Genomic DNA, 24,950 nt, shown 5'->3' on the forward strand with positions numbered 1-24,950 from the left:
CTAGGTTACAGAGAGCTGGTAGTTTCATCCACCAAACTACCAGGTGTGAAACAGGGAAGAGACTCAGGGGGTATGTTAATTTGGTATAGAGCAGATCTAACTCACTCCATTAAAACCTGTTGGGGATAGGGGGCAGTATTTGCACGGCCGGATAAAAAACGTACCCGATTTAATCTGGTTACTACTCCTGCCCAGTAACTAGAATATGCATATAATTATTGGCTTTGGATAGAAAACACCCTAAAGTTTCTAAAACTGTTTGAATGGTGTCTGTGAGTATAACAGAACTCATATGGCAGGCAAAAACCTGAGAAGATTCTGTACAGGAAGTGCCCTCTCTGACCATTCCTTGGGCTTCTTGGCTCTGTTTATTGAAAACTTAGGATCTTTGCTGTAACGTGACACTTCCTACGGCTCCCATAGGCTCTCAGAACCCGGGAAAAGGCTGAATGATGTAATTCCAGCCGCTGGATGAAAAACTTTAGCACCTTGGGTAAGTGGTCTATCAGAGGACAATGAGACTGAGGCTCATGCACGAGGGGATCCCATGTTTTTATTTTCTCTCTCTTTGAACGTAAACACGCTTTCCCGGTCGGAATATTATCGCTTTTTTACGAGAAAAATGGCATAAAAATTGATTTTAAACAGTGGTTGACATGCTTCGAAGTACGGTAATGGAATATTTAGACATTCTTTGTCACGAAACGCTTCTTTACCATTCGGATAGTGTCTTGAACGCACGAACAAAACGCCGCTATTTGGATATAACTATGGATTATTTTGAACCAAACCAACATTTGTTATTGAAGTAGAAGTCCTGGGAGTGCATTCTGACGAAGAACAGCAAAGGTAATAACATTTTTCTTATAGTAAATCTGACTTTGGTGAGGGCTAAACTTGTTGGGTGTCTAAATAGCTAGCCCTGTGATGCCGGGCTATCTACTTAGAATATTGCAAAATGTGCTTTCACCGAAAAGCTATTTTAAAAACGGACATAGCGAGTGCATAGAGGAGTTCTGTATCTATAATTCTTAAAAGAATTGTTATGTTTTTTGTGAACGTTTATCGTGAGTAATTTAGTAAATTCACCGGAAGTTTGCGGGGGGTATGCTAGTTCTGAACGTCACATGCTAATGTAAAAAGCTGGTTTTTGATATAAATATGAACTTGATTGAACAAAACATGCATGTATTGTATAACATAATGTCCTAAGATTGTCAACTGATGAAGATCATCAAAGGTTAGTGCTGCATTTAGCTGTGGTTTGGGTTTATGTGACATTATATGCTAGCTTGAAAAATGGGTGTCTGATTATTTCTGGCTGGGTACTCTGCTGACATAATCTAATGTTTTGCTTTCATTGTAAAGCCTTTGTGAAATCGGACAGTGTGGTTAGATTAACGAGAGTCTTGTCTTTAAAATGGTGTAAAATAGTCATATGTTTGAGAAATTGAAGTAATAGCATTTCTAAGGTATTTGAATAATGCGCCACGGGATTCCACTGGCTGTTACGTAGGTGGGACGAAATCGTCCCACTGGCCCTAGAGAAGTTAAATTAATCAAAACAGGAACATTTTACATTTGTCTAGAAATTCAAAAGGAAATGATCTTAACAGAGAAAAATGTCCTCCTCTGTGCTACCTATATCCCCCCACTAGAATCCCCATACTTTAATGAAGACAGCTTCTCCATCCTGGAGGGGGAAATCAATCATTTCCAGGCCCAGGGACATGTACTAGTCTGTGGTGACCTGAATGCCAGAACTGGACAAGAACCTGACACCCTCAGCACACAGGGGGACAAACACCTGCCTGGAAGTGACAGCATTCCCTCCCCCATATGCCCCCCTAGGCACAACTACGACAACATAACCGACAAAAACGGGTCACAACTCCTGCAGCTCTGTCACACTCTGGGTATGTACATAGTCAATGGTAGGTTTTGAGGGGACTCCTATGGTAGGTACACCTATAGCTCATCTCTTGGCAGTAGTACTGTAGACTACTTTATCACTGACCTCAACCCAGAGTCTCTCAGAGCGTTCACAGTCAGTCCACTGACACCCCTATCAGACCACAGCAAAATCACAGTCTACCTGAACAGAGCAATACTAAATCATGAGGCATCAAAGCCAAAGGAACTGAGTAACATTAAGAAATGCTATAGATGGAAGGAAAGTAGTGTGGAAACCTACCAAAAAACAATTAGGAAACAACAAATTCAATCCCTTCTAGACAACTTCCTGGACTAAACGTTTCACTGTAATAGTGAAGGTGTAAACTTGGCAGTAGAAAGCATAAACAGTATATTTGACTTCTCAGCTTAGCTATCAAATCTGAAAATCTCAAATAGAAAACCGAAGAAAATTAACAACAATGACAAATAGTTTGATGAAGAATGCAAAAAATATAAGAAAGAAATTGAGAAACTTGTCCAACCAAAAACATAGAGACCCAGAAAACCTGAGTCTACGCCTTCACTATGGTGAATCACTAAAACAATACAGAAATACACTACGGAAAAAGAAGGAACAGCACGTCAGAAATCAGCTCAATGTGATTGAAGAATCCATAGAATCTAACCAACTTCTGAGGAAAATTGGAAAACACAAAACAAACAACAACACAAAGAATTATCTATCCAAAATGGAGATGTGTGGGTAAACCACTTCTCCAATCTTTTTGTCTCTATAACAAAGAACAAACAGCAAAAACATGTACATGATAAAATACAAATCTTAGAATCAACTATTAAAGACTAACCAATTTTGATAAACTCCCATATCTAGTGGGTGAAATACCACAGTGTGCCATCACAGCAGAATGAAAAAGTTCAACCAGTGAAAAGTTCAACCAGTGAAGAACAAATCCCATAATTTAAGCATCAGCTGTCAGAGCAGCTTACCGATCACTGTACCTGTACACAGCCCATCTGTAAATAGCCCACCCAACTACCTCATTCCCATCTTATTACTTACCCTCTTGCTCTTTTGCACCCCAGTATCTCTACTTGCACATCATCATCTGCACATCTATCACTTCAGTGGTAATGCTAAATTGTAATTATTTAGCCTCTATAGCCTATTTATTGCCTACCTCCCTACTATTCTACATTTACACACACTGTACATAGATTTTTCTATTGTGTTATTGACTGTACTTTTGTTTATGTGTAACTCTGTGTTGGGTTTTTTTGTCGCACTGCTTTGCTTTATCTTGGCCAGATCGCAGTTGTAAATGAGAACTTGTTCTCAACTGGACTACCTGGTTAAGGTGAAATAAATTAAACAAATAAAATAAAAATGGTAAATACACTTCATATTTATGTTTATTTGTTTTCCCTTCTTTACTTTAACTAGATGAGAGGGAGAGAGAGAGATGAGAGAGAGACAGCAGGGGGAGTTTAGAAAGTGAGAGGGAGAGAAAGAGAGTGAGAGAGAGAGAGATGGGGGGGAGATAGAGAGTGAGAGGATACAGAGAGAGTAATAGAGAGTGGGAGGAGACAGAGAGAGTAATAGAGAGAGGGAGAGACAGAGAGAGTAATAGAGAGTGGGAGAGACAGAGACACAGAGAGAGTAATAGAGAGAGGGAGAGACAGAGAGAGTAATAGAGAGTGGGGAGAGACAGAGAGAGTAATAGAGAGAGGGAGAGACAGAGAGAGTAATAGAGAGAGGGAGAGACAGAGAGAGTAATAGAGAGTGGGAGGAGACAGAGAGAGTAATAGAGAGAGGGAGAGACAGAGAGAGTAATAGAGAGAGGGAGAGACAGAGAGAGTAATAGAGAGTGGGAGGAGACAGAGAGAGTAATAGAGAGAGGGAGAGACAGAGAGAGTAATAGAGAGTGGGGAGAGACAGAGAGAGTAATAGAGAGAGGGAGGAGACAGAGAGAGTAATAGAGAGAGGGAGAGACAGAGAGAGTAATAGAGAGTGGGGAGAGACAGAGAGAGTAATAGAGAGTGGGAGAGACAGAGAGAGTAATAGAGAGAGGGAGAGACAGAGAGAGTAATAGAGAGTGGGAGAGACAGAGAGAGTAATAGAGAGAGGGAGAGACAGAGAGAGTAATAGAGAGTGGGGAGAGACAGAGAGAGTAATAGAGAGAGGGAGGAGACAGAGAGAGTAATAGAGAGTGGGGAGAGACAGAGAGAGTAATAGAGAGTGGGAGGAGACAGAGAGAGTAATAGAGAGAGGGAGGAGACAGAGAGAGTAATAGAGAGTGGGGAGAGACAGAGAGAGTAATAGAGAGAGGGAGAGACAGAGAGAGTAATAGAGAGTGGGAGGAGACAGAGAGAGTAATAGAGAGAGGGAGGAGACAGAGAGAGTAATAGAGAGAGGGAAGAGACAGAGAGACAGAGAGAGTAATAGAGAGTGGGAGAGACAGAGAGAGTAATAGAGAGAGGGAGGAGACAGAGAGAGTAATAGAGAGTGGGAGAGACAGAGAGAGTAATAGAGAGAGGGAAGAGACAGAGAGACAGAGAGAGTAATAGAGAGAGGGAGGAGACAGAGAGAGTAATAGAGAGAGGGAGAGACAGAGAGAGTAATAGAGAGTGGGAGGAGACAGAGAGAGTAATAGAGAGTGGGGAGAGACAGAGAGAGTAATAGAGAGAGGGAGAGACAGAGAGAGTAATAGAGAGTGGGAGAGACAGAGAGAGTAATAGAGAGTGGGGAGAGACAGAGAGAGTAATAGAGAGAGGGAGAGACAGAGAGAGTAATAGAGAGAGGGAGGAGACAGAGAGAGTAATAGAGAGTGGGAGAGACAGAGAGAGTAATAGAGAGTGGGAGAGACAGAGAGAGTAATAGAGAGAGGGAGGGAGACGTTTGGCACTCAGAAGATGTGTTTTTATATTTCTAGTCTACAATGTCACATTCATACACACACTGATGGCAACCCGCTGGTGAATTAATGATATCCCAGGGTGCACCTCTCTCTATGTGAAGGTTAACCCAGTTTTTTTTTTACTGTGAAGACCTTTCGCCTTTAAACACACACCTTTCATCTTCCTCTGTCTCCTTCTCTGTCTCCTTCTCTGTCTCCTTCTCCATCTCCTTCTCTGTCTCACTCTCCTTCCTTCCTTTGTTCCTCTTTTTCAACCTCTTTCCTCTCTGTCTGTCCATCTGGGAGAGAAAGGAGGTTAGCGTTTTGTTGTCGCTAGGCTTATCGATAGCTCAGAAAGTTCTCTGCCTCGCCGTTGCCTAGCTTGTTTCCTTGGCAACAGTTTATCAAAGCCATTCTCTTTCTCCCCATCTCTTTTTTTAATCTTTTCTCTAGCTGTCTTCCTCGTGGTCTCTTTCCCAATCTCTCCATCTCTCTCTTTGGTATGATGCAACGCCACCATGGATAGTGTCAATAGTTACAGTAGACACTAGATTAGAGGGTTTAGTGTGTAGTGTGAGGTCGTGAGCTATAACCACTGAGCTGAGACAGATATGACAGGCTCCTGTTACTATAGTGTGAAAATAAAGGATTTGGCTGATGTCCAAACTGAGAAGATGTTTCCTCGCCTCTGTGCTTGTTCACTCCAACCCTTGAAAGGGATCGTCCCTGTCATGTAAGCTAGGGGAAGTGAAGAGTGGGAAATGGATGTAGTGGAGGTTGAATGTCTCCTGGATTTGAGTGCAGCTGAATGCATTTACAGTATATTAACAACGCTATACAATTCCATCCATGACTTCAAGCTACCAATAAATGCTACGCTACTACTTCCTGTATTATTATTACTACTACTTCCTGTATTATTATCTCTACTACTTCCTGTATTATTATCACTACTACTTCCTGTATTATTATCACTACTACTTCCTGTATTATTATCTCTACTACTTCCTGTATTATTATCACTACTACTTCCTGTATTATTATCACTACTACTTCCTGTATTATTATTACTACTACTTCCTGTATTATTATCACTACTACTTCCTGTATTATTATCTCGACTACTTCCTGTTTTATTATTACTACTACTTCCTGTAGTATTATTACTACTACTTCCTGTATTATTATCACTACTACTTCCTGTATTATTATCTCTACTACTTCCTGTATTATTATCACTACTACTTCCTGTATTATTATCACTACTACTTCCTGTATTATTATCACTACTACTTCCTGTATTATTATCTCTACTACTTCCTGTATTATTATCTCTACTACTTCCTGTATTATTATCACTATTACTTCCTGTATTATTATCACTACTACTTCCTGTATTATTATTACTACTATTTCCTGTATTATTATCACTACTACTTCCTGTATTATTATCACTACTACTTCCTGTATTATTATCACTACTACTTCCTGTATTATTATCACTACTACTTCCTGTATTATTATCTCTACTACTTCCTGTATTATTATTACTACTACTTCCTGTATTATTATTACTACTACTTCCTGTATTATTATTACTACTACTTCCTGTATTATTATTACTACTACTTCCTGTATTATTATCGCTACTACTTCCTGTATTATTATTACTACTACTTCCTGTATTATTATCGCTACTACTTCCTGTATTATTATCGCTACTACTTCCTGTATTATTATCACTACTACTTCCTCTATTATTATCTCTACTACTTCCTGTATTATTATCACTACTACTTCCTGTATTATTATCACTACTACTTCCTGTATTATTATCACTACTACTTCCTGTATTATTATCTCTACTACTTCCTGTATTATTATCACTACTACTTCCTGTATTATTATCACTACTACTTCCTGTATTATTATCACTACTACTTCCTGTATTATTATCACTACTACTTCCTGTATTATTATCTCTACTACTTCCTGTATTATTATCTCTACTACTTCCTGTATTATTATTACTACTACTTCCTGTATTATTATTACTACTACTTCCTGTATTATTATCACTACTACTTCCTGTATTATTATCACTACTACTTCCTGTATTTTTATCTCTACTACTTCCTGTATTATTATCACTACTACTTCCTGTATTATTATCACTACTACTTTCTGTATTTTTATCTCTACTACTTCCTGTATTATCACTACTACTTCCTGTATTATTATCCCTACTACTTCCCTGTCGATCTATTCACAGACATCCCATACAAAGTTCAACCTTCAATAGGTTCTCTTTCACACTTTCCAGATTAACCTGCATAATAATAATAATAATAATAACCTCACATTATCAGCCTAACCTGCACTTAACCTCACGTTATGCAGACACAAACTACTGTACTTTATGCTAACCAACCTCTCCCTCTCCCCGCCCCTCCCTCTCATCCTCCCCCTCCCTCTCTCTCTCTCTCTCTCTCTCTCTCTAGGTGGTGGAAGTTGATGCTGTCGTGTGGGTGTTGAGCTGAGAGGCCCTGGTTGATGCAGTGAAGAGCTCTATAAGGACAAACACAAGAAACGGTAAGAACGAGTGAGAAAAGAAAGGAGGGGGGAGGAGAGAGATAACCACAGCTGAGACCAAGATACCACAGAGAACTTGCATATGGGTAGAAAGAGGTAGAGCGAGAGAGAGAGAGAGAGAGAGAGGATGAATGAGATAGAGGTGAGGAACAGAGATGTGGAGGGGGAGGAGAGAGAGAAAAAGGGAGAGGGAGGAGAGAGTGGGGGGAGAGGGGAGAGAGAAGTGGGGAGAGAGGGGAGAGAGAGAGAGAGAGAGAGAGAGAAAGGGAGGAGAGAGTGGGGGGAGAGGGGAGAGAGAAGTGGGGAGAGAAAGAGGTGTGAGCGAGAGTGCAGTGGAAGCTTCCTGTACTGTACAGTAACTTAACAGACCACCGCTTCCCACTATGCTTAGATATGGAGATACAGCTAATAGTTCTACTCTCTAAAACAAGCAGTTGGATCATAAATCCTAAAACAAGCAGTTAGGTTTGTTGTGCTGAAATGCAGGAGTCAGACTGCAGGATGTACCTGGCCTCGGCACAGCAGCAGCGTGTGTCCCTCAAATAGCACACTGTTCCCTGTCTAGTGCACTGCTTTTTAACATAGTTCTATGGGACACCCTATGGGCCCTGGTCAAAGGTAGTGCACTATAAAAGGGTATAAGGGCTCTATTTGGGACTTGGCCAGACGAGACAGTTCTGTTGCATTTTGAAAAGAGAAGTGAGGAGAACGCGTTAGAGCCGCTGCGGGTATTTTAGAGGAACCCACAGTAACATCATCTGACTGACAGAGAGAGAGATTTGTTAAAAACACTGTACATAGCTGATAATATAACATTAGAAACGTCCTTTATGAGTGTAATGTTTACTGTACTTTTTTTTGTTCATGTTGTTCTTTTGTTTGTTTATTTCACTTGATTTGGCAAATGTACACATATGTTTCCCATGACAATAGAGCCCCTTGAATTGAAAGAAAGAAAGAAAGAAAGAAAGAAAGAAAGAAAGAAAGAAAGAAAGAAAGAAAGAAAGAAAGAGAGAGACAGAGACAGAGACAGAGACAGAGAGAGTAGAGAGACAGAGAGAGTAGAGAGACAGAGAGAGGGAGAGAGAGAGAGGGAGAGAGAGAGAGAGGTATATTCTGGTAAGAGACAGAGCGAGGAAGCTGGTGAGAGAGATGCTGTGTGGGGAGAGGAAGAGAGGGTATCATTGTGCCTCCTCCCCCTTCAGATAAAACACCAGAGAGAATATGGAGAGAAAAAGAGAAGCGTGAGAAAGAGAGCGAGAGAGAGATGTGTAGAGCTAGCTAGTAGCTACAGTAGTGTTCTCAGTAGCAGAGTCTCTAAGGGAGAGACAGTAGTGTTCTCAGTAGCAGAGTCTCTAAGGGAGAGACAGTAGTGTTCTCAGTAGCAGAGTCTCTAAGGGAGAGACAGAGACAGAGCCAGAGGCAGAGACAGCCACTGGGACCTCAGTGAGATAGCATGAGGTACTGGGACAGATTGATTAACCAATTTACTAGGATACGGAATAACAGACCACGGCAGAGAATAGAAGGAAGGAGGGAAGAGAGGAAGAGGAGAGGAAAGAGGGAGGTGACATACAGACAGAGAGAAGATAGCAACATTTGACTGGTGTGAAGGTAAGAGAACCTAGTGCAGTAGCGTGCCCCCTACAGGCCAGTCTTGGGTAGGCTAATGATTACGAAATAATTAATTTCCTTTAAACTGTGTGTGTGTGTGTGTGTGTGTGTGTGTGTGTGTGTGTGTGTGTGTGTGTGTGTGTGTGTGTGTGTGTGTGTGTGTGTGTGTGTGTGTGTGTGTGTGTGTGTGTGTGTGTTAGCATATGTATGCATCCACCTTCATTCTACACTGAGTCCACAAACCATTAAGAACACCTTCCTAATATTGCGTTGCACCCATCAGAACAGCGTCAATTCGTCGGGTCATGGACTCTACAAGGTGTTCGAAAGCGTTCCACAGGGATGCTGGCCCATGTTGACTCTAATGCTTCCCACAGTTGTGTCAAGTTGGGTGGATGTATAGGTGTGTTCTACACATTACCAATATTTGTGGTATGAAATAATGCCCAGCGTTCTACTGATGTCAGCTCAGTTAAAACCTTGGTTTGTCTAACTCAGACACAGTTTAAAGTAGTGCACTATATCTAACTCACTTTAAAGGGAATGGGGTGCATTTTGGGACGCTGGCATTGTCTTTTGGATCACCTTGGCAACGCAGGAATTATGAATTCATGCACAGCATCTTTTAATGATAAGGAGCAGAGAGAGAGACAGAGGAGAGAGAGAGACAGAGAGGGGGAGAGAAAGAGAAAGACAGAGAGAGAGAGCGAGAGAAAGAGAAAGACGGAGAGAGAGAGAGAAAGAGAGAGAGAGAAGGAGACAGACAGGGAGAGAGAGAGAGAGAGAGAGAGAGAGAGAGAGAGAGAGAAAGGGACAGAGAGAGAGAGAGAGAGAGAGAGAGAGAGAGAAAGGGACAGAGAGAGAGAGAGAGAGAGAGAGAGAGAGAGAGAGAGAGAGAGAGAAGAGAGAGAGACAGAGAGAGACAGAGAGACAGAGAGAGAGAGAGAGAGAGAGAGAGAGATAGAGAGAGACAAAGAGAGAGAGAGAGAGAGAGAGAGACAGAGAGAGAGAGAGAAAGGGACAGAGAGAGAGAGAGAGAGAGAGAGAGAGAGAAAGGGACAGAAAGAGAGAGAGAGAGAGAGAGAGAGAGAGATAGATAGAGAGAGACAGAGAGAGAGATAGAGAGAGACAGAGAGAGATAGAGAGAAAGGGACAGAAAGAGAGAGAGAAAGGGACAGAGAGAAAGGGACAGAGAGAAAGGGACAGAGAGAGAGACAGAGAGAGAGACAGAGAGAGACAGAGAGACAGAGACAGAGAGACAGAGAGACAGAGACAGAGAGACAGAGAGACAGAGAGAGACAGAGATAACCTCTCATAACCTGCTAGCTATAAATGACCCTCCCAGTGAAATGGACTGTTAACTTATATCTTAAATTCCAGATTCTCTTAGATCAAGAATCAAATTAGGAAACTGAATGTCTTCAACTGAAATGTGTCTTCCGCATTTAACCCCAAACCCCTCTGAATCAGAGAGGTGTGTGCGGGGGGGGGGTTGCCAAAATCGACATCCCCGTCTTCAACGCATGGGGAACATTGGGTTAACTGGGTTGCTCAGGGGCAGAACTCAGGGGATTCGATTCAGCAATCTTTCAGTTTACTGGCCTAACGCTCTAACCCATTAGGATACCTGCCACCCCTTAGGTCCAATCCATTGGTAGGATGAACACATAGGAGCCTGTATCAGTGAATACAGAGCAGTTTAATACTAATGCCTTCTACTACTTAGTGGCCCTTTAAAATCAACTTCATCAACTGAAAGCTGTCTGTACTGATGATGACGCTAGACTCCACATCTTCCTTCTCTCCCAAGTCACCTTGCTCCTCCTCACACTCCACTGGCTTCAAGTCGAAGCACACATCCCCTACAACAACATTTTGCTGGCCTACGGAGCAGCGAGAGGAACTGCCATTTCCCTTCCTTCAGGCTATGCTGAAACCCTACACCCCAACCCTTTAGCCGTACCCTCATCCTCCTCCTCCTCCTCTGTTCCTCTGCTGATGTAGAGGTTAACCCAGGCTCTGCGTGTCCCCAAGCGCTCTCATTTGTTGACACCTGCAACTGTAAAAGCCTTGGGTTCATGCATATTAACATCAGAAGCCTCCTCCCTAAGTTTTTTTCAATCACTGCTTTAGCACACTCCGCCAACCCTGATGTCCTTGCTGTGTCTGAATCGTGGCTTAGGAAGGCCACGAAGAATGCTGACATTTCCATCCCCAATTACAACATTTTCTTTTCAAGGCAGAACTGCTAAAGGGGGGCGGAATTGCAATTTACTGCAGAGTTCTGTCATACTATCCAGGTCTATGAACAAACAGTTCAAGCTTCTACTTTAAAGATCCATCTCTCCAGAAATAAGTCCCTCACTGTTGCCGCTTGTTATAGACCCCCCCTCAGCAACCAGCTGTGCCCTGGACACAATATGTGAATTGATTGCCCCCCCATCTATCGTCAGAGTTCGTACTGCTGGGTGACCTAAATTTGGATATGCTTAACACCCCGGCAGTCCTACAATCTAAGCTGGATGCCCTCAATCTCACACGAATTATCAAGGAACCTACCAGGTACAACCCTAAATCCATAAACATGGGCACCCTCATAAATATCATCCTGACCAACTTGCCCTCTAAATACACCTCTGCTGTTTTCAACCAGTATTTCAGCGATCACTACCTCATTGCCTGCATCCGCTATGGGTCCGCGGTCAAACGACCACCCCTCATCACTGTCAAACGCTCCCTAAAACACTTCTGCAAGCAGGCCTTTCTAATCGACCTGGCCCGGGTATCCTGGAAGGATATTGACCTCATCCCGTCAGTCGAGGATGCCTGGTCGTTCCTTAAAAGTAATTTCCTCACCATCTTAAATAAGCATGCCCCTTTCTTGACCATGTTCTGTTATAATATCCACCCTGCACAGCCAGAAGAGGACTGGCCACCCCTCATAGCCTGGTTCCTCTCTAGGTTTCTTCCTAGGTTTTTGGCCTTTCTAGGGAGTTTTTCCTAGGGAGTTTTTCCTAGCCACCGTGCTTCTTTCACATGCTTTGCTTGCTGTTTGGGGTTTTAGGCTGGGTTTCTGTACAGCACTTTGAGAATATCAGCTGATGTACGAAGGGCTATATAAAAATAAATTTGAATTTGATTTGAAAACATTTTGAACTAAGAACAGATATAGCCCTTGGTTCACTCCAGACTTGACTGCCCTCGACCAGCACAAAAACATCCTGTGGTGGACTGCATTAGCATCGAATAGTCCCCACGATATGCAACTTTTCAGGTAAGTCAGGAACCAACACACAGTCAGTTAGGAAAGCTAAGGCAAGCTTTTTCAAACTGAAATTTGCATCCTGCAGCACTAATTCCAAAAAGTTATGGGACACTGTAAAGTACATGGAGAATAAGAGCACCTCCTCCCAACTGCCCACTGCACTGAGGCTAGGAAACACTGTCACCACCGATAAATCCATGATAATCGAGAATTTCAACAAGCATTTCTCTACGGCTGGCCATGCTTTCCACCTGGCTACCCCAACCCCGGCCAACAGCTCTGCACCCCCCGCAGAAACTGGCCCACGCCACCCCTCCCCCGCTTCTCTTTCACCCAAATCCAGACAGCTGATGTCCTGAAAGAGCTGCAGAATCTGGATCCCTACAAATCAGCCGGGCTAGACAATCTGGACCCTCTCTTCCTAAAATGATCCGCCGCCATTGTCACAATCCCTATTACTAGTCTCGTCAACCTCTCTTTCGTATCTTCTGAGATTACAAAAGATTGGAAAGCGGCCACGGTCATCCCCCTCTTCAAAGGGGGAGACACTCTTGACCCAAACTGTTACAGACCTATATCCATCCTGCCCTGCCTTTCTACAGTCTTCGAAAGCCAAGTGAACAAACAGATCACCGACCATTTCGAATCCCACAGTACCTTCTCCGGTATGCAATCTGGTTTCCGAGCTGGTCATGGGTACACCTCAGCCATGTTTAAGGTCCTAAATGATATCATAACCGCCATCAATAAAAGACAGTACTGTGCAGCTGTCTTCATTGACCTGGCCAAGGCTTTCGACTCTGTCAATCACAGTATTCTTATCGGCAGACTCAACAGCCCTGGTTTCTCCAATGACTGCCTCGCCTGGTTCACTAACTACTTCTCAGATAGAGTTCAGTGTGTCAAATCGGAGGGCCTGTTGTCCGGACCCCTGGCAGTCTCTATGGGGGTGCCACAGGGTTCAATTCTTGGGCCGACTCTTTTCTCTGTATATATCAATGATGTCGCTCTTGCTGCTGGTGATTCTCTGATCCACCTCTACGCAGACAACACCATTCTGTATACTTTTTGCCCTTCTTTAGACATTGTGTTAACAAATCTCCAACCGAACTTCAACGCCATACAACACTCCTTACATGGCCTCCAACTGATCTTAAATGCTACTAAAACGAAATGCATGCTCTTAAACCGATCGCTGCCCGCACCCGCCCACCTGACTAGCATCACTACTCTGGACAGTTCTGACTTAGAATATGTGGACAACTAAAAATACCAAGGTGTCTGGCTAGACTGTAAACTCTCCTTCCAGACTCACATTAATAAGCATCTCCAATCCAAAGTTAAATCTAGAATCGGCTTCCTTTTTCACAACAAAGCCTCCTTCACTCATGCTGCCAAACATACCCTCGTAAAACTGACTATCCTACCGATTCTTGACTTCGGCGATGTAATTTACAAAATAGCCTCCAACACTCTACTCAGCAAATTGGATGCAGTCTATCACAGTGCCATCTGTTTTGTCACCAAAGCCCCATATACTACCCACCACTGCAACCTGTATGCTCTCGTTGGCTGGTCCTCGCTACATATTCATTGCCAAACCCACTGGCTCCAGGTCATCTACAAGTCTTTGCTAGGTAAAGCTCCGCCTTATCTCAGCTCACTGGTCACCATAGCAACACCCACCCGTAGCATGCGCTCCAGTAGGTATATTTCACTAGTCATCCCCAAAGCTAACACCTCCTTTGGCCGCCTTTCCTTCCAGTTCTCTGCTGCCAACGAATTGCAAAAATCACTGAAGTTGGAGACTTATATCTCCCTCACTAACTGTAAGCGTCAGCTGTCAGAGCAGCTTACCGATTGCTGCAGCTCTACACAGCCCATCTGTAAATAGCCCATCCATCCATCCAACCATCCAACCAACTACCTACCTCATCCCATATTTGTTTTTGTTTTTCTGCTCTTTTGCACACCAGTATTTCTACTTGCACATCCTTGTCTGCACATATATCACTCCAGTGTAAATTGCCAAATTGTAATTACTTCACCATTATTGGCCTATTTATTGCCTTACCTCTTTACTTCAATTGCAAACACTGTACCTTTGTTTATCCCATGTGTAACTCTGTGTTGTTATTGTCGCACTGTTTTGCTTTATCTTGGCCAGGTCGCAGTTGTAAATGAGAACTTGTTCTCAACTGGCCTTCCTGGTTAAATAAAGGTGAAATAAAAATCAAAAAAATCAGAGCACTCCGTTCTGCCACCTCTGGTCTCTTGACCCTCCAACCCCTATGGGAGGTCAGCTCCAGCTTAACCCAGTCAAAGCTCTTCTCTATCCTGGCACCCCAATGGTAGAAAAAGCTTTCCCCCTGAAGCTAGGGAAGCAGAGACCCTGTCCATCTTCCCCCTGAAGCTAGGACAGCTGAGTCCCTGTCCATCTCCCCCCTGAGCTAGGACAGCAGAGACCCTGTCCATCTTCTGAAAACATCTCCAGTCCAGGTTGGGGTTAGTTCTACTGTTGGTCTATCTCTCTCCAGTCCAGGTTGGGGTTGTCTTGTTTTCAGCCAGGTTGGGGTTAGTTCTACTGTTGTCTATCTCTCTCCAGTCCAGGTTTTATTCTACTGTTTCTTCTCTCTCCAGTCCAGGTTGGGGTTAGTTCTACTGTTGGTCTATCTCTCTCCAGTCCAGGTTGAGGTTAGTTCTACTGTTGGTCTATCTCTCTCCACTCCAGGTTGGGGTTAGTTCTACTGTTGGTCTATCTCTCTCCAGTCCAGGTTGGGATTAGTTCTACTGTTGGTCTATCTCTCTCCTGTCCAGGTTGGGGTTAGTTCTACTGTATGTCTATCTTTCTCCCGTCCAGGTTGCAGCCATGGGGAACCTCATTAAGGTCCTTGGCAAGGATTTAGAAAACTGTCCACATTTTTTCCTGGACTTTGAAAGTAAGTGAGCGCTGTTATGTGCATGCATATGTGTGTGTTTTTGACGTCTGTATCAGTGTGTGATGCAGGGTGGAGGTCAGAGGTGAAGGATGCGGTTGCGGATGTGCTCATGGTGTTTTGGAGTGTCGTTGTGTTGTGTTGTTTGTCATGTTCAGAAACTCTCTACCCTCACTCATTCTTGGACCTCCTGAACTGAACCAATCAGTCCTCATAAGCCCCATGTCCATGATCCCTTTGTAGTTCTGTTCATCTTTAAGTTGACATCACAATAAACAGAGGATAGGGATGATAGTTCAGACTACATGATAGTTCAGACTTACCCAGCAGTCCTACAGTACTGAGAAGCTGGATAGACTTACCCAGCAGTCCTCCAGTACTGAGAAGCTGGACCGACTTACCCAGCAGTCCTCCAAGTACTGAGAAGCTGGACAGACTTACCCAGCAGTCCTCCAGTATTGAGAAGCTGGACAGACGTACCCAGCAGTCCTCCAGTACTGAGAAGCTGGACAGACTTACCCAGCAGTCCTCCAGTACTGAGAAGCTGGACAGATGTACCCAGCAGTCCTCCAGTACTGAGAAGCTGGACAGACGTACCCAGCAGTCCTCCAAGTACTGAGAAGCTGGACAGACGTACCCAGCAGTCCTCCAGTACTGAGAAGCTGGACAGACGTACCCAGCAGTCCTCCAGTACTGAGAAACTGGACAGCAGAGAGCTAGAAGAAAACTAAACAGAGAGTGAGACGGGAGAGAGTGATCTGTCTGTCCACGTTGCCATGCCAACACCACCCGCAACCACAACATTCCTGGACGGAGTACGCCACCATCACACCCGACCAACCAACCCACCCACCCACACCTACCCCACCCACACACACACACACGTCCCTCACACTCTCAAACCTCATCACCCACACACTCCTCTTCTCCTCTCTCTCTGTTCTAGGAGACTCATGGGTAACCTCCTGAAAGTGCTGGCTTGCTCCGATCTAGAGCACGGCCCAATAGTTTTCCTTGACTTTGAACGTGAGACCATCCACTTTTTATTTATTTTCTTCTCTGTTTTTCTCTTCTCTTTTTGTCTTACTTTTGGTTCTTCCTTCATTCTGTCCATGTGTTGTTTGTCATCTACCTGTAGTCTCCCTCCTTCTTCTCCTCCTCCGCGCTTCTCTTCTCAGTCCTCACCTTTTCCTCAATTTTTCAGCTCAAGAGAAAGGGGAAAGGGGGGATACCTAGTCAATTGTCCAACTGAATGTATTCAACTGAAATGTGTCTTCCACATTTAACCCAACCCATCTGAGGCTGGTCTTCATATGTAATAACTCATCTGGTGTTATATGAGAAGACTAGTAATGTGAAGACTAGTAATGAGAAGACTAGTAATGAGAAGACAAGTAATGAGAAGACAAGTAATGAGAAGACTAGTAATGTGAAGACTAGTAATGAGAAGACTAGTAATGTGAAGACTAGTAATGAGGAGACTAGTAATGAGAAGACTAGTAATGTGAAGACTAGTAATGAGAAGACTAGTAATGTGAAAACTAGTAATGAGAAGACTAGTAATGTGAAGACTAGTAATGAGAAGACTAGTAATGTGAAGACTAGTAATGAGGAGACTAGTAATGAGAAGACTAGTATAAGCAAGAAGCCGGAATATGGCTACTACTATTGTGATTATTCAAATTGTATCCAGATTTTAAGATTGGAATCAGGCCCTTGCTTTTCTCTTCTTGCTTTGAGCCTCAGACCATCTATATCTATCTTCTTGCTATGAGATAAAGATGTCTTACAGCCTCAGACCATCTATATCTATCTTCTTGCTTTGAGATAAAGATGTCTTACAGCCTCAGACCATCTATATCTATCTTCTTGCTTGGAGATAAAGATGTCTTACAGCCTCAGACCATCTATATCTATCTTCTTGCTTTGAGATAAAGATGTCTGACAGCCTCAGACCATCTATATCTATCTTCTTGCTATGAGATAAAGATGTCTTACAGCCTCAGACCATCTATATCTATCTTCTTGCTTGGAGATAAAGATGTCTTACAGCCTCAGACCATCTATATCTATCTTCTTGCTATGAGATAAAGATGTCTTACAGCCTCAGACCATCTATATCTATCTTCTTGCTTGGAGATAAAGATGTCTTACAGCCTCAGACCATCTATATCTATCTTCTTGCTATGAGATAAAGATGTCTTACAGCCTCAGACCATCTATATCTATCTTCTTGCTTGGAGATAAAGATGTCTGACAGCCTCAGACCATCTATATCTATCTTCTTGCTATGAGATAAAGATGTCTTACAGCCTCAGACCATCTATATCTATCTTCTTGCTATGAGATAAAGCTGTCTGACAGCCTCAGACCATCTATATCTATCTTCTTGCTATGAGATAAAGATGTCTTACAGCCTCAGACCATCTATATCTATCTTCTTGCTATGAGATAAAGATGTCTTACAGCCTCAGACCATCTATATCTATCTTCTTGCTATGAGATAAAGATGTCTTACAGCCTCAGACCATCTATATCTAGCCACCCCTCTCTTCTTACCTCTATGCAATGCTATCGGATGAGTGTGTGAGAGTGTGTGCATGTGTTTATGTTTAAAATCTGGTGTGTGTGTGTGTGTGTGTGTGTGTGTGTGTGTGTGTGTGTGTGTGTGTGTGTGTGTGTGTGTGTGTGTGTGTGTGTGCGCGTGAGTGTGTGTGCCAGAGGAGGCTGGTGGGAGGAGCTATAGGAGGAAGGTCTCATTGTATTGGCTGGAATGGAATTAAATGGAACTGAGTTAAAAGTGTGGTTTCCATGAGTTTGATACCGTCCCATGAATTCCATTCCAGCCGTCACAATGAGACCGTCCTGCTATGGCTCCTCTCACCAGCCTCCTCTGGTGTTCATATGCGTGTTTGTGTGTGTATGGGGGCAGCGAGGGTCGTTTACACGATAACCGCCTCCATCCTCGCCTTCCCTCTTTCCACTCTGACCTCTAACATTTAACTTCCTGCCTTCCTTCCTTCCTTCCTTCCTCCTGCCTTCTCCAAAGTTCCCCCTGTTAATTAACAGAAATGTTTCCTTCCACTGGTAGATTCTGTTATATATCCTATGGAAGAGGGAAAGTCCACTGCTAGGGAGAAAGGGATGTTTGTACTAATGTAGAGTAAACCCCCTCTCTACAGTAGCACTGTACTCTCCTGCTTCAGTGAGAGGCAGAAGTCACCTCTGTCACACAGATGAAAGCTTGAGTTAACAATAATACAGACCAAAACAACGACCAAAGATAAAGACCTACTCCATAACCTATAACTCCAATAATTCACCTTTATCTAGAATCAAACAAACCATCGACACAATAACTCATCTAAACAGGGTCAACTCCATTACAAACCAAAACAACATAGACCAGGGATATGGGTCAACTCCATTACAAACCAAACAACATAGACCAGGGATATGGATCAACTCCATTACAAACCAAACAACACAGACCAGGGATATGGGTCAACTCCATTACAAACCAAACAACACAGACCAGGGATATGGGTCAACTCCATTACAAACCAAAACAACATAGACCAGGGATATGGGTCAACTCCATTACAAACCAAACAACACAGACCAGGGATATGGGTCAACTCCATTACAAACCAAACAACACAGACCAGGGATATGGGTCAACTCCATTACAAACCAAAACAACATAGACCAGGGATAGGGGTCAACTCCATTACAAACCAAACATAGACCAGGGATATGGGTCAACTCCATTACAAACCAAAACAACATAGACCAGGGATATGGGTCAACTCCGTTACAAACCAAACAACACAGACCAGGGATATGGGTCAACTCCATTACAAACCAAACAACATAGACCAGGGATATGGGTCAACTCCATTACAAACCAAACAACATAGACCAGGGATATGGGTCAACTCCATTACAAACCAAACAACATAGACCAGGGATATGGGTCAACTCCATTACAAACCAAAACAACATAGACCAGGGATATGGGTCAACTCCATTACAAACCAAACAACATAGACCAGGGATATGGGTCAACTCCATTACAAACCAAAACAACATAGACCAGGGATATGGGTCAACTCCATTACAAACCAAAACAACATAGACCAGGGATATGGGTCAACTCCATTACAAACCAAAACAACATAGACCAGGGATATGGGTCAACTCCGTTACAAACCAAACAACACAGACCAGGGATATGGGTCAACTCCATTACAAACCAAACAACATAGACCAGGGATATGGGTCAACTCCATTACAAACCAAACAACATAGACCAGGGATATGGGTCAACTCCATTACAAACCAAACAACATAGACCAGGGATATGGGTCAACTCCATTACAAACCAAAACAACATAGACCAGGGATATGGGTCAACTCCATTACAAACCAAAACAACATAGACCAGGGATATGGGTCAACTCCATTACAAACCAAAACAACATAGACCAGGGATATGGGTCAACTCCATTACAAACCAAACAACATAGTCCAGGGATATGGGTCAACTCCATAACAAGAATGTGTCATGTCCGTAACCTAAATGAGAACCCTGGTTCACCTCCCGTCCCCTTCACAGCCTTAGTTTATCAATGTATTCATTGCCCTGGTGTGACGTAATGATGCCAGTAGTGTTGACATAGGTAATGACTTCAGATATAGTGATGACAGTGACATGTGTGTGTGTGTGTGTGTGTGTGTGTGTGTGTGTGTGTGACGCTGAGCCAGGATCATTTTAACAACAGGGAAGTGTAACCTGGGAATATTATACAGACGTTAACAGCTCCTTCGTGTACGTGAGGAGAGCGTGAGGCGTTCCACCTCTACTGTACACAGGAGTGAATTCATGGAGCAGAGAGCACTGGTATCTCTGAATCCCTGCAATTACACAACAAAATGGCCACGACTTCCGCTGAACACAAACATGAACAAAACAGACACTGTCAAGCGTCCAAAACGTTTACTCGTAACGCACCACGGCGTTCTACAATATTGGACCGTTTAGTTTTCATACTTTTGGAATCCTCAGCGCTATTTATCTACCTGTCGCTACCTTCGAATGGCTAGAGCTGTGGGGAGGTGCACGTCAGGGCTGTGTGTGTTCCCACATGGATCGATGTTGGTCTCAGAGCCATGTCACAACAGGGCGCCGGACTAGCGCTTCTGTGGACTCTGAATTAGCTTAAACCTCTTGCCGCCAGAATAAGTTCTCCCCTGCCTGTCCCGTTTAGTCACACACGTAACGCACGCACGCACGCACGCACGCACGATGTGGTGGTCCCATGTTGCTCAGTTAGTAGAGCATGGTACTTGCAACTCCAAGGGTTGTGAGTTCGATTCCCACAGGGGACCAGTATGAACAAATATGAAAATGTATACAGTCGCTCTGAATAAGAGTGTCTTTTTAATTACAAAAAAAAAGGTCAAATTAGCATCAGAAAAAAAGCCTACAGTATAGTGATTGAGAGGCAATGTGTGTGTGCTTCGGGTTAGTTTTGGCTGTTCAGCTGATCTGGCTACGACCTTTGGATGAGAGACAAAAGAAAAAAACATGACGTATGTGAACTCCTTTTGGCAGTTCACATACACTACCCACAATCCTCCTCTACATATGAAAGGCGAGTTCTAAATGTGGATCTCTGTGACGTAGAAGCGTAGAGGGAGACAATGCTTTATGAACACTTCAGGCTGACGCAGGGCAAAAAAATGCTGTAGTGTGAATTATGCAACACTACTCCCTACAGTTCTCTGCCTCAGCTCTCACCCTCTCTCTGTGCCCACTCTCTCTCTCTCTCTCTCTCTCCAGGCAATCTCTTTTATTCTCTTAGTGGTCTTTTCAGGGTTTCTTCCACTCCCACAGCCCCTCTTTCCACCTCTCTTTCTCTCCCATTCTCCGCCATATCTATCTTTCTTTGCTGTCTCTTCTTGGATTTTTCTGCCTGTTCCTGTCCTCTCTCTCGTCCCATCCATCCATCTCTCTCTCGCTCTCTCTCCCCCCACCCTCCCTCTCTCCCACCTCTTCTCTCTCTCTCCATTCCCCTCCCTCTTCCTCTGACCACAGTGCAGCCTGGTTTATACATAGTAGCAGCTGCTGGTCAGCATGCAGCAGATTGATAGGTCAGACCTTTCCTGTTCTGTTTAATCGGGCCTGGCCACCAACCCCAGAGCCCTTACTGCTTCATTACCCCCCCCCCACCAACCCCAGAGCCCTTACTGCTTCATTACCCCCCCAACACAAACCCCAGAGCCCTTACTTCTTCATTACCCCCCCCCACCAACCCCAGAGCCCTTACTGCTTCATTACCCCCCCCTACCAACCCCATAGCCCTTATTGCTTCATTACCCCCCCCCACCAACCCCAGAGCCCTTACTGCTTCATTACCACCCCCACCAACCCCATAGCCCTTACTGCTTCATTACCACCCCCACCAACCCCAGAGCCCTTACTGCTTCATTACCCCCCCCACCAACCCCAGAGCCCTTATGGCTTCATTACCCCCCCCACCAACCCCAGAGCCCTTACTGCTTCATTACCCCCCCCCACCAACCCCAGAGCCCTTACTGCTTCATTACCCCCCCACCAACCCCAGAGCCCTTACTGCTTCATTACCCCCCCCCCACCAACCCCAGAGCCCTTACTGCTTCATTATTCTCCCCCCCACCAACCCCAGAGCCCTTACTGCTTCATTACCCCCCCACCAACCCCAGAGCCCTTACTGCTTCATTACCCCCCCCCACCAACCCCAGAGCCCTTACTGCTTCATTACCCCCCCACCAACCCCAGAGCCCTTACTGCTTCATTACCACCCCCCCCCACCAACCCCAGAGCCCTTACTGCTTCATTACCCCCCCCCCACCAACCCCAGAGCCCTTACTGCTTCATTACCCCCCTACCAACCCCAGAGCCCTTACTTCTTCATTACCCCCCCCCCACCAACCCCAGAGCCCTTATTGCTTCATTACCCCCCCCCACCAACCCCAGAGCCCTTACTGCTTCATTACCCCCCCCACCAACCCCAGAGCCCTTATTGATTCATTACCCCCCCACCAACCCCAGAGCCCTTACTTCTTCATTACCCCCCCAACAACCCCAGAGCCCTTACTGCTTCATTACCATCCCCCCCCCACCAACCCCAGAGCCCTTACTGCTTCATTACCCCCCCCACCAACCCCAGAGCCCTTACTGCTTCATTACCCCCCTACCAACCCCAGAGCCCTTACTGCTTCATTACCCCCCCTACCAACCCCAGACCCTTACTGCTTCATTACCCCCCCCACCAACCCCAGAGCCCTTACTGCTTCATTACCCCCCCCCACCAACCCCAGAGCCATTACTGCTTCATTACCCCCCCCACCAACCCCAGAGCCCTTACTGCTTCATTACCCCCCCCCCACCAATCCCAGAGCCCTTACTGCTTCATTACCCCCCCCACCAACCCCAGAGCCCTTACTGCTTCATTACCCCCCCACCAACTCCAGAGCCCTTACTGCTTCATTACCCCCCACCAACCCCAGAGCCCTTACTGCATCATTCCCCCCCACCAACCCCAGAGCACTTACTGCTTCATTACCCCCCCCCACCAACCCCAGAGCCCTTACTGCTTCATTACCCCCCCCACCAACCCCAGAGCCCTTACTGCTTCATTACCCCCCCCCACCAACCCCAGAACCCTTACTGCTTCATTACCCCCCCCACCAACCCCAGAGCCCTTACTGCTTCATTACCCCCCCCACCAACCCCAGAGCCCTTACTGCTTCATTACCCCCCCCCCACAAACCCCAGAGCCCTTACTGCTTCATTACCACCCCCCCACCAACCCCAGAGCCCTTACTGCTTCATTACCCCCCCCACCAACCCAAGAGCCCTTACTGCTTCATTACCCCCCCCACCAACCCCAGAGCCCTTACTGCTTCATTACCCCCCACCAACTCCCGAGCCCTTACTGCTTCATTACCCCCCACCAACCCCAGAGCCCTTACTGCTTCATTACCCCCCCACCAACCCCAGAGCCCTTACTGCTTCATTACCCCCCACCAACCCCAGATCCCTTACTGCTTCATTACCCCCCTACCAACCCCAGAGCCCTTACTGCTTCATTACCCCCCCCACCAACCCCAGAGCCCTTACTGCTTCATTACCACCCCCCCACCAACCCCAGATCCCTTACTGCTTCATTACCCCCCCACCAACCCCAGAGCCCTTACTGCATCATTACTCCCCCTCCCAATCCCAGAGCCCTTACTGCTTCATTACCCCCCCCCACCAACCCCAGAGCCCATTACTGCTTCATTACCCCCCTACCAACCCCAGAGCCCTTACTGCTTCATTACCCCCCCACCAACCCCAGAGCCCTTACTGCATCATTCCCCCCCTACCAATCCCAGAGCCCTTACTGCTTCATTACCCCCCCACCAATCCCAGAGCCCTTACTGCTTCATTACCCCCCCACCAACCCCAGAGCCCTTACTGCTTCATTACCCCCCCACCAACCCCAGAGCCCTTACTGCTTCATTACCCCCCCCACCAACCCCAGAGCCCTTACTGCTTCATTACCACCCCCCCCACCAACCCCAGAGCCCTTACTGCTTCATTCCCCCCCCTACCAACCCCAGAGCCCTTACTGCTTCATTACCCCCCCACCAACCCCAGATCCCTTACTGCTTCATTACCCCCCACCAACCCCAGAGCCCTTACTGCTTCATTACCCCCCCCACTATCCCCAGAGCCCTTACTGCTTCATTACCCCCCTACCAACCCCAGAGCCCTTACTGCTTCATTACCCCCCCCCACCAACCCCAGAGCCCTTACTGCTTCATTACCACCCCCCCACCAACCCCAGAGCCCTTACTGCTTCATTACCACCCCCCACACCAACCCCAGAGCCCTTACTGCTTCATTACCCCCCCTACCAACCCCAGAGCCCTTACTGCTTCATTACCCCCCTACCAACCCCAGAGCCCTTACTGCTTCATTACCCCCCCACCAATCCCCAGAGCCCTTACTGCTTCATTACCCCCCCACCAACACCAGAGCCCTTACTGCTTCATTACCCCCCCTACCAACCCCAGAGCCCTTACTGCTTCATTACCCCCCCCCCACCAACCCCAGAGCCCTTACTGCTTCATTACCACCCCCCCCACCAACCCCAGATCCCTTACTGCTTCATTACCCCCCCACCAACCCCAGAGCCCTTACTGCATCATTACTCCCCCCTCCCAATCCCAGAGCCCTTACTGCTTCATTACCCCCCCCCACCAACCCCAGAGCCATTACTGCTTCATTACCCCCTACCAACCCCAGAGCCCTTACTGCTTCATTACCCCCCACCAACCCCAGAGCCCTTACTGCATCATTCCCCCCCTACCAATCCCAGAGCCCTTACTGCTTCATTACCCCCCCACCAATCCCAGAGCCCTTACTGCTTCATTACCCCCCACCAACCCCAGAGCCCTTACTGCTTCATTACCCCCCCACCAACCCCAGAGCCCTTACTGCTTCATTACCCCCCCACCAACCCCAGAGCCCTTACTGCTTCATTACCCCCCCCCACTATCCCCAGAGCCCTTACTGCTTCATTACCCCCCCTTACCAACCCCAGAGCCCTTACTGCTTCATTACCCCCCCCCACCAACCCCAGAGCCCTTACTGCTTCATTACCACCCCCCCCACCAACCCCAGAGCCCTTACTGCTT

The 24,950-nt window shown here is 45.7% G+C and overlaps 1 protein-coding gene across 4 annotated transcripts in view; it reads left to right on the forward strand.

Moving 5' to 3' along the window:
* fam49al (family with sequence similarity 49 member A, like) overlaps positions 1–24,950 on the forward strand; it is a 102,608-nt gene that overhangs the window by 44,789 nt on the left and 32,869 nt on the right. The window contains exons 2-3 of one of the 4 annotated variants that reach the window (XM_045709503.1): positions 7,313–7,403; positions 15,143–15,221. In XM_045709503.1, coding sequence (XP_045565459.1) covers positions 15,152–15,221 — 70 coding nt within the window. In that variant the 5' untranslated portion in view covers positions 7,313–7,403; positions 15,143–15,151. Of the gene's footprint in view, positions 1–7,312; positions 7,404–8,511; positions 9,018–15,142; positions 15,222–16,164; positions 16,245–24,950 lie in introns of those variants that run through there. The other 3 variants (XM_045709501.1, XM_045709504.1, XM_045709502.1) reach the window with 3 other exon arrangements.

The sequence above is a fragment of the Salmo salar genome, chromosome ssa27, assembly GCF_905237065.1.
Source record: "Salmo salar chromosome ssa27, Ssal_v3.1, whole genome shotgun sequence".
NCBI lineage: Eukaryota > Metazoa > Chordata > Actinopteri > Salmoniformes > Salmonidae > Salmo > Salmo salar.